Source organism: Pangasianodon hypophthalmus, chromosome 19, assembly GCF_027358585.1.
Source record: "Pangasianodon hypophthalmus isolate fPanHyp1 chromosome 19, fPanHyp1.pri, whole genome shotgun sequence".
Taxonomy (NCBI): Eukaryota; Metazoa; Chordata; class Actinopteri; order Siluriformes; family Pangasiidae; genus Pangasianodon; species Pangasianodon hypophthalmus.
The window spans coordinates 11,058,713-11,069,409 of record NC_069728.1 but is presented as its reverse complement, the minus strand read 5'-3'; the positions used below and the strand labels follow the sequence as shown (position 1 = coordinate 11,069,409).

Here is a 10,697-nt window from a genome sequence, read left to right as displayed (position 1 = left end):
TATATTTCAAAACTAATCTCCTGAATTATGTAACTTAACTGTATATTTTTACTGGAGATAATTATTTTATTTATTTATTTTTTACACTTTGAGATATAATACCTCACAGTACAGCTTGTGTTTAAATAAAAATACCACAACCTTATTATGAAGGTGAGACTTTTATTTTGAAATGTACAACACCGGAAGTGGTCTCTTGTTGATGATACTCATGTTCAGACCAGAGCGCTAATACGCTTAGCCTTTATGATATGAACTAGGCACTGAAGTGGACATGGATTAATTGTTAATAGTTTGAAACATTTGTGAAACTCTGTATGTAAATATGGCTACAAAGCGGAAGTCAGATGTGCCGGTGCCCGCTGAGGAAAGCGACCAGCTTCTCATAAGACCGCTGTGAGTTTCATTCAAACTAATGCGGGCAAGTTAGCATGTTAGCGTGTTAGCTCAATGTCTGTTATAGTTATGCTAATTCAGCTGTTTTTAAAGATATAACAAGATTTTGCCAGCGTTCAAATTACCATAACACAAAAAAAATATTAATTAATGCACTTTTTTTGTCGGTGGTGAAAAACTTACGGCTTTCATTTCTAGAAATGTTAGTGTTATATTTTAAGACAAGACAACACTGAATATGGCAAAACAAACAAAAAAATGAGTAAATGAGTAAATTTGCATATTTTATCAAATAAAAAAGTCGTTTGATGATGTTAGTTAAAGTATTTACTTCAGTGTGAAGACACTCTTAGCAGAAAAAAGTTTGTTGGAAAATCAATCTTCAAGAAAATGCTGTAAAATATAGTTTAAATACTGTTAAAATATTTTGGGATTTTTTTTGTACAGGATGTAACATGAATCCAGCGGTGATCTACATGTTGGGAAATTCCTCTGTAATGTTATTGTATTTATGGATATGAATACTGTAATGTGGAATTTAATGAGTGCAGGCAGAGATGTTTGGTTCTGATGATGTGACTGTGATTAGTGGACAGAGCCGTGAGCTAAACTACAGTTTTAGAGAAGACTTTATAAAATCCAAAAGTCTGAAAAATTATTTGAGATGAACCAAACTGTTGTTTCTACCCACAGTGCATTGCTTCAAATATAGCTATGCATGAATGTATGTATTCTGCATAAGATGACCAAGGGGATGGATGGATGGATGGAATGAGTTCATTTAATGAAATTGTGAAACCGATTTTATTTGTTTTATTTTATTTACTACACTGAGATTTGCATTTATTACACATTCACATCTTACTTTCTAATATAATACATATTGTATTTTGCAAAATAAATAGTTTTTGTTATTTTGTTAACAGCTTAAAATTGACCCCTTTTTGCTTTTTTTTACTTATTAAAAATGTCTAGATAAAAATAGCTCTTGCACTACTAATATGACTGTCTAAGATGTGCAATGCCTTTTCTAGACAGGTTGTATGCAGTAAATGAGGATGTAATGGATATTACACTGCATATTTTCATTAGTATTTCCACGAAATCATGTTTGTCATATCTTGTTTTCTGTCTCTGCCATGATAGGGGAGCTGGTCAAGAAGTGGGCAGATCATGCATCATTTTGGAATTCAAGGGACGTAAAATTATGGTATGTTTGTTAAGACATGGCCATTCTTCTTTAGGAAATAATACTTGACTATTTAAATTGTTTGCCATTGGCTCATCAGTGATGTATTCCTCAGCTGGACTGTGGTATCCACCCTGGATTAGAGGGAATGGATGCATTGCCTTACATTGATTTGATTGACCCTGCTGAAATTGATCTCCTCCTCATCAGCCAGTGAGTGATTTTCAGAGCGCTGGTTATAGATGTATTCACACCAGAACTGCTTTTAATCCCGTTTTCCTCTCTCGCTTAGCTTTCATCTGGATCACTGTGGGGCGCTGCCATGGTTTTTACAGAAAACAAGTTATAAAGGAAGGACTTTCATGACCCACGCGACCAAAGCCATTTACCGTTGGCTACTTTCAGACTACGTCAAAGTCAGGTAGACCTTCCCAGCATCCTTCTGTGTTGGATAAACGTGAGTAATTGTTCAAAGTGACTGAGGGTTAGTAATCTACATCCTCTGCCTCTCTCTCTGCAGTAATATTTCAGCAGATGACATGTTGTACACAGAGACAGATTTGGAAGAGAGCATGGACAAGATCGAGACGATCAACTTCCATGAGGTGAAAGAGGTGGCTGGCATTAAGTTCTGGTGCTACCATGCTGGCCATGTCTTGGGTGCAGCCATGTTTATGATCGAGATTGCTGGTGTGAAGGTGAGTTAAGGTGATTAGTTAATTTATAAACACCATCACACAGATCACAAGCAGATCAGAGCTAATGTCCTTGCTTTTTTTTTTTTTTTTTTTTTTAAAGATTCTTTATACGGGAGATTTCTCTCGTCAAGAAGACAGACATTTAATGGCAGCAGAGATTCCCAGCGTTAAGCCAGACATCCTGATCACGGTGAGTAAAAGACCCTTGATGAATCATAAACTTGTAAAGACTAACCCTAACCGTGTACTGTAGCTCTGTATTATCTGTAATTTCTGTCGTAGGCTGTGAGACAGTGTGTTCTTTTCACCCAGTACATCACAGTATCTCTTTCTGTTTACAGGAGTCTACATACGGAACCCACATCCATGAGAAGAGAGAGGAAAGAGAAGCTCGTTTTTGTAACACAGTCCATGACATTGTGAATCGGGAAGGCCGCTGTCTCATCCCCGTCTTCGCTCTGGGTCGAGCACAAGAGCTCCTCCTCATCCTTGGTGAGAACTCAGTAAATCTTTAAGATGTTATCTAACCTGATACAGAGAACATACACTCATGGGCCACTTTAATAGGAACACTTGTACCCCTGTACATTCAAGCAGTTATGCAATCAGCCAGTCGTGTGATCACATTTTTTCCCCATTCTGATGTTTGATGTGAACACTAACTGAAGATCTCGATCTGTATCTGCATGATTTTATGCCTTGCACTGCTAACGCTTGATTGGCTGATTGGATTGTTTGCATGAACTAGCAGGGTACAGGTGTTCATAATAAAGTGGACAGTGAGTGTAGTGTTACTATGATTTCTGACTTCTGCTCTTTCAGATGAATATTGGCAGAATCATCCTGAGCTTCATGACATTCCTATTTACTATGCCTCATCCCTGGCCAAAAAGTGTATGGCTGTGTACCAGACTTATGTCAACGCCATGAATGACAAGATCCGCAAAGCCATCAATATCAACAACCCCTTTGTCTTCAAGCACATTAGCAACCTCAAGGTGAGAATTTTAATTGTTTCTTTAGGATGAAACATTAGAGGGTGCTTATTTGGCCTTAACTGCACTTCCTTTACCTTAGAATTTAGTCTGGCTACATTTAAAAAAGCAAATGCAGAGAAGGTGATGAAAAATGCAGTGGAGGTAGTATCAGTGTGGAGTAAAATGCCTTCAGACACTTAGCATCAACAGAAGTCTAGCTTCAAACAATAAAAACAAAGCCATAATGTTTATTTGTTGTGCAGCTCATGCTTTTTAATTTATTCTGCTCAGAACTCTCATGACATTCATTCATCGTAGCATACAGCTTCATTTTTGTGCTTTCTCACTATTATTATAGACATGTGTTACCACTGTATGCAATCAAAAATTATATGAAGAAATAGGCTTAGTGTGTGCAAAACAGCTCTCCTCTTTATTAAAGTGGTGCACTTTTCAGAAGTTAAACCGATTACTCCTGTACCGACTCTCTTCCTCTTCTACAGAGCATGGACCATTTTGATGACATTGGCCCCAGTGTGGTGATGGCGTCTCCTGGTATGATGCAGAGTGGCCTCTCCAGAGAGCTGTTTGAGAGTTGGTGCACTGACAAGAGGAACGGTGTGATCATCGCTGGCTACTGCGTGGAGGGAACACTTGCAAAGGTAGAGGAGATCATGTGTTCATATTCCGACAATGACAAAATTTGGGGAAAATAAAAACTGTTGATATTATATGATACAAGAGGTAAATTGCTAACTTGCAGAGGCTTAGAATTTAATATTGATAAGAATTTAAAAAAAACATAATAATGTAGGTTTCCCACACATCCTGGAAAAACCTGTGGGCTAGTTTTTCAGTCATGGTCAATAGATAAAAATGTCCTTGAAATAGTAATGACATGATTGAAGTGAAATATAAATTAAGATTAGGAGAGCATATTTTAGCAAAAAGATTTTCTAAAGAGTGAGAACCCTGTAATAGTATAATACTTGCTGAATCTTCTCACTGTTAATTAAAAGAGGCTAATAAACAATTCCCTTGTGTAGCACATCATGTCTGAGCCGGAGGAGATCACCACCATGTCGGGCCAGAAGCTGCCGCTGAAGATGTCTGTGGACTACATTTCCTTCTCAGCTCACACTGACTACCAGCAGACCAGCGAGTTCATCCGAGCACTCAAACCACCCCATGTGGTGAGCCGGCTCATTGTAAACTTTTCCCCACCTTTACCTTTTGGGTTATTTTATGCAGTGACATGTGTTACTGATTTGTCCTGTGTTCAGATCCTGGTGCATGGAGAGCAGAATGAGATGGCTCGACTCAAGGCAGCTCTCATTTTAGAGTATGAAGAAAATGATGATGAGCGCATTGAGGTACATAATCCCCGCAACACCGAGGCAGTCACACTCAACTTCAGAGGAGAGAAACTGGCCAAGGTGAGAACTCTCTTCTGTTTAGTGTCCTTTTTTCATACAGTGCTAATATGTAAGTGTGTGTGTGTGTGTGTGTGTGTGTGTATGTATATGTATATGTATATATATATATATATATATATATATATATATATATACAGTTGAGGTCAAAAGTTTACATCCCCCTTTCAGAAGCTGCAAAATGTTTATTATTTTACCAAAATAAGAGGGATCATACAAAATGCATGTTATTGTTTATTTAGTGCTGACCTGAATAAGATATTTCACATAAAAGATGTTTACATATAGTCCACAAGAGAAAATAATAGTTGAATTTATAAAAATGACCCCGTTCAAAAGTTTACATACCCTTGATTCTTAATACTGTGTTGTTACCTGAATGATCCACAGCTGTGTTTTTTTTGTTTACTGATAGTTGTTCAAGAGTCCCTTGTTTATCCTGAACAGTTAAACTGCCTGCTGTTCTTCAGAAAAATCCTTCAGGTCCCACAAATTCTTTGGTTTTCCAGCATTTTTTGTGTATTTGAACCCTTTCCAACAATGACCGTATGATTTTGAGATCCATCTTTTCACACTGAGGACAACTGAGGGACTCATATGCAACTATTACAGAAGGTTCAAACGCACACTGATGCTCCAGAAGGAAAACTTTTGAACAGAATGGAGATGTGTACATTTTTTTTATTTTGCCTAAATATCGTATTTTTTCATTTAGTACTGCCCTTCAGAGGCTACAGAAGATAGTTACATGTTTCCCAGAGGACAAAATAAGTTAAATTTGCCCTGAGCTTCAAATTCAAAAAGTTTTCACCCCCCGGCTCTTAATGCATGTTTTTTCCTTCTGGAGCATCACTGTGCGAATTTGTGGGACCTGAAGGATTTTTCTGAAGAACAGCAGGCAGTTTAACTGTTCAGGACAAACAAGGGACTCTTGAACAACTATCAGTAAACAAAAAAAAACACAGCTGTGGATCATTCAGGTAACAACACAGTATTAAGAATCAAGGGTATGTAAACTTTTAAACGGGGTCGTTTTTATAAATTCAACTATTATTTTCTCTTGTGGACTATATGTAAACATCTTTTATGTGAAATATCTTATTCAGGTCAGCACTAAATAAACAATAACATGCATTTTGTATGATCCCTCTTATTTTGGTAAAATAAAAAAATAAAAATAATAAACATGCAGATTCTGAAAGGGGTATGTAAACTTTTGACCTCAACTGTATGTGTGTGTGTGTGTTTGTGTGTATATATATACAGTGTATATATACAGTATATATATATATATATATATATATATATATATATATATATATATATATATATATATACACAGTATATATATATATATATATATATATATATATATATATATATATATATATATATATATACACAGTATATATATATATATATATATATATATACAGTATATATATGTATGCAGTGTGTGTTTGTATGTGTCTATATATAGTATATTTAACTATATATTTCATGTCTCATTTGCTTTGTCATTTTGACTTTGTCAACATTAGGACAAAGGATTTATGTGTATATTAGTTTTAGAGTGAACTGACAAATGCTCACATATGTTTGTGTATGTTTTTGTGTGGTGTGATCGTCCAGGTGATGGGGTCTCTTGCTGATAAGAAGTGTGTGCAGGGTCAGAGGGTCTCTGGGATCTTGGTGAAACGAAACTTTAGTTATCACATCCTCACACCCTCGGACCTCTCCAGTGAGTTGGTGCACTTTCCCAGGATAATCAGAAAGCATTTGCACAGGATGTGTTCTCATCATCCTCTTTCGCCTTTTAGATTATACAGATTTGTCTATGAGCACAGTGAAGCAGTCTCAAGCCATTCCCTTCACTGGACCCTTCTCCCTACTGCACAGCCAGCTACGTCACTTGGCAGGTGTGTACAATGTGAAGAACAATTCTGTTGTATTTTGTTGTTAGGGTTATTAAAGAAATACTCCAGCATTTTTCTACTGTATCTGTAGACATTCATATTCATATTCACTTAATTCATTCAGAATTACGTTTCCCTCCTTTTCTGATGTGGTACATTAGGTAGAGACTGACTTACTGTGAGTGGTGCTGGCTATAAGGAAACCATCCATATTTGTGTGTTTTAGGGCATGTAGAAGAGGTGGAGACAGCAGAGAAAAACACACTAAGGATCTTTAACAGCATCACATTGATTCACGATGCCAATATGGTCATACTGGAGGTGAGAGCAGTCATGCACAGATGGGTGTTATTGTAGAGTAATACACAGGGATAATATGCATAAGTTTAAACAAAAACACTGGACGATTTTAGATTTTTTTTTTTTTTTTTTGGTATTATATTTTTCTGTTTCTTATATTTAGTATAAAACAAAAGCATTTCATAAGTTTCCAGCTAGTTAAGTTTACCTTTGTTCCCTACTCTTCCAAATAAGTTGTGTTGATGAGGCTGATGGTGATGTTAGTGGTTTGTGTGCTTGAATTTCTCTTTAGAAAAACAATAGAAATACAAACCCTGAATACAGCAATAGGAATGCATTTTGTTAGAAGAACGATGGAAGAATAAATGTTTGTGTGTCTCTGTTACAGTGGATTGCCAACCCCCTGAATGATATGTATGCTGATGCAGTCACAACTGTGGTTCTGGAGGTCCAGTCAAATCCAAAAGCTCAGAAAAGTAAGAACATGTTTCATATCTTGATAAAAGACTTTTTTACGACACATGACATACATCACAGTATTTAGGATTTGTAACATACTGTACTTTTTGAATTGCTGCTCATGCTATGTCAGAGAGCAGCTTAATGAGCTCAGAGGAGCGCTAACTGCATAAAGAGCTCACAGACACGTACGATTGGCTGCTGTTGCTTTGATTGACAGGGGAGAGAGAGTAATGCCATCCCTCTCACCCAGAGAGCACAGAAATTTCTGATATTGTACTGTCATATTGCTCAGCCGTAGTAATAGATGACGTTTTCACTGTAAAGGAGTTGTTAACCATCCATTGGTTCCCTTACATGTATTAAAGTGATATGTGTTTAAAAAAAGAAAAAAAGGGTTCAGTAGTATCTAATCTTGACATGAAGTCATCATGATTCTGGTGCTTAATATCCTTATCCTTATGGGTGCACTCTAAATTCTGATCAAAGAGGAATCCTATAAATTGATCCAAAACCTCTTGTGAACCGCTGTTCTGATTGAAGTATTGATAGATGGAATGGTGTTTAAACTCTCTCAAGCTGTGCAGAAGCTAGGCGTAAGTTTTTGTCCCACTTCTCTTGTTCAGAACTTACTGGTTAAGACTGTATTTTTCACCTCCGCAACACGCATATGTTCATCTCCTTCTCAATTTGGAGGCAGAAACATTAGTTCATGTGTGCATAATTTCTTGCCTTGATTACTCAAGTGCCCTCTTTAATTAGTCTTCCATACAAAACCCTTGTCAGATTACAATATGTGTGAAATTCAGCAGCTGGCACACACACACACACACACACACACACACACGCACACATCAAAAGTCATGCTCACGTGTGTATCTTGTTGATTGTAATTGAACGCAGTAGAAACCAAACATTATTATTATTATTATTATTATTATTATTATTACTCTCTTAGTCATGCAGCCCACAGAGGAGAAGGTGGATCCGGATATCTTCCAGAACAGACTACAGATCATGTTCCAGTAAGCAGACCTTCTTATATTTTTAACCCCAGTCTCATTTAATAGCTTTGTACTAATATGCTTCAACATGCTTTTTTTTTTTTTTTTTTTTAATCCTCTATACAGTGACATGTTTGGTGAGGAATGTGTAGACTTTAAGGACAAAAACAATCTGTCTGTAACAGTGGATGGCAAGACTGCCTACATTAACCTTGAGACCAGGGTGAGTAACGTGTGTGTGTGTGTGTGTGTGTGTGTGTGTGTGCGCGTGAATATGTGTGCGCACGCATGTGTGTGTGTATGTGTATACCATGCATTTCAAAATCCTCCTCATTTACAAACGTCCTCAGTGATCTCACTCACGTCTAACAGAACCTCATCTATAAAACAACTGTACCCCTGTATGCTAGTTTCACATCCTTTCAAAACCTGTTCATTTTCTCAAGCTCCCAAACTTCCGAGTTTCCCTCATATCAGCAGTTATTTCCAAACTTTCTTCCTCTAGACTTTTATAACCACTGTGCTTATGCTTATTTATATGCATATATTTATATGCATCAATACTCACTTATAATAGAAGTCTTTTTTTACAAAACTTTTCTTATGTAGCCTTTATGAACTTTCAAACCCTGGAACAAAAACAGTGAAAAGTCATTCTGGTTAGTTAAGCTGTCCTGAAGCTCTTGTGTATCCGTGTGCCACCTGGCCAGAAATGAGGCACCTCTGTTTTTAGTTGGAATGATGCTGATTTTAACAAATTAATTCAGAAATTCTACAAAAATTTGTTTTATACATCCTTACACTTTAATTATAAATGAGTTTGAGCAAAGGAAAACAAATTAAAGTAATCAATCATATGCTGTAATGTTTCTCTTTAATTGTATATGTATTATTGTTATTAATATTTACAAGTCATCCACTCGTGTGTGCAGACGGTAGAGTATGAGGAAGGCAGCGCGGATGATGAGTCTCTCAGAGAGATGGTGGAACACGCTGTGCAGAGGCTCTACGATGCCATGAATCCTGTGATGTGAGCATGAGGCAACTCTTCTTCCCATCATCCTCTACTTTCACCTCTCAGTCTGAAAGAGTGTCGAATATATAAAACACGGACAACACACATGCTGTTTAAATGGACATGTCTTAATGGCTACGTTCTCTTTTATTTTTATATGTTCAGGATAAGAAAATGTGATTTGTATGGATGGATATCATCCATTGATTAAAAACCATCTCTAGATCACACTGTGTTTTAATATTATACATACACAAACTCAGCTCATATTAAGGGTAAATAAGTTTATTGTAGGAAACAACACTCTTCACAGGGAGAGATGACAGACACTTGACAAAGTTTTAATACTCCTGTCAGCACAGTTGTTTACTTAATATTAAAAGCAGTTCACTCACAGAAAGTTTACCCAAATATTTTCCCAAGTCAAGTAATCAGGATATACTGACAGTGAAATCATATACACATAAAAAACTAGAATGAAAAGCAGCAGTTTATTTTAATGCAAAAACATTCAATTAAATGCCAGATATTTGGATCTGCTATTTACATTAACACATCGGATATTTTTAACCGAGGAGTTTGCATAATACTTCTAGTGCACAAAATATTTTAATCACAAAAAGAAAACTATACTCAAAGGTGTTTTGGATTCAACTTTTTGCTGATATATATGAGGAAAAAAAATTGCATTCCATTTTTCAGTACAAAATTTTCCTTAGATAAATTACAGTTCACTCTGAGAATCTCTGCATGGAGGCACAAAATGTCATAATTCAGCTTTTACAGAAGCTTATGCAGAAGTGTTTTGTTTTTTTTAAACTAAAAATATGTCAACAGTACCAAACATTTTCCATGAAAATTAAAATACAGAAATACATTAAGCATGTTTGTTTCCTGATGGATAAAAGTGAGCTTAAGTTTTAAAACCTGTGGTCATACTGTAGGGTTTAAAAAAATCGAGATGCATCAGGAATCTGAATCCCTAAATTGTATATTTAGAGATTTTAGAGTATTTTAGAACACCAGCATTTGTGGTGTTACAGCACCACAAATACTGTTTTCAGTACTGCAAATTATGGTGTTTTTAATCTTGGTATTTGTTGATAATAATATTTTTAAATCCTAAGACCATTTATATGCCCAACACTCAGGCAACAATGACACATCAACCAAATAAACTAGTGCTAATTACTGAATCACAATGGAAAAAAGACAAGATGACATTTAAAGTACTGGTAAAAAAAAAATAGATCATCAAATACCTGTGAGGTTACTGACACTATGGAAAGTAACTGTTACACCTGCCTCTT

General features: G+C 36.2%; 1 protein-coding gene across 1 annotated transcript; it reads left to right on the top strand.

Annotated features, from left to right (window-relative positions):
• The first annotated feature begins 175 nt into the window (after nucleotides 1-175).
• cpsf3 (cleavage and polyadenylation specific factor 3) lies at nucleotides 176-9,615 on the top strand. The gene is made up of 18 exons (XM_026923690.3): nucleotides 176-396; nucleotides 1,543-1,606; nucleotides 1,701-1,798; nucleotides 1,878-2,006; nucleotides 2,106-2,283; nucleotides 2,384-2,473; nucleotides 2,625-2,775; nucleotides 3,106-3,281; nucleotides 3,764-3,922; nucleotides 4,307-4,453; nucleotides 4,544-4,696; nucleotides 6,326-6,434; nucleotides 6,514-6,612; nucleotides 6,836-6,930; nucleotides 7,298-7,385; nucleotides 8,327-8,393; nucleotides 8,499-8,595; nucleotides 9,305-9,615. The coding sequence occupies exons 1-18, from the start codon at nucleotides 326-328 to the stop codon at nucleotides 9,404-9,406; spliced, it is 2,073 nt and encodes a 690-aa protein (XP_026779491.1). The 5' UTR covers nucleotides 176-325; the 3' UTR covers nucleotides 9,407-9,615.
• The last annotated feature ends 1,082 nt before the right edge of the window (nucleotides 9,616-10,697 follow it).

Coding starts and splice junctions, on each gene's coding strand:
- cpsf3 (XM_026923690.3), top strand. CDS start 326: ATGGCTACAAAGCGGAAGTCAGATGTGCCGGTGCCCGCTGAGGAAAGC. Junction 2,284..2,383: donor TCGAGATTGCTGGTGTGAAG/GTGAGTTAAGGT, acceptor TTTTTTTTAAAG/ATTCTTTATACGGGAGATTT. Junction 4,454..4,543: donor CACTCAAACCACCCCATGTG/GTGAGCCGGCTC, acceptor TCCTGTGTTCAG/ATCCTGGTGCATGGAGAGCA.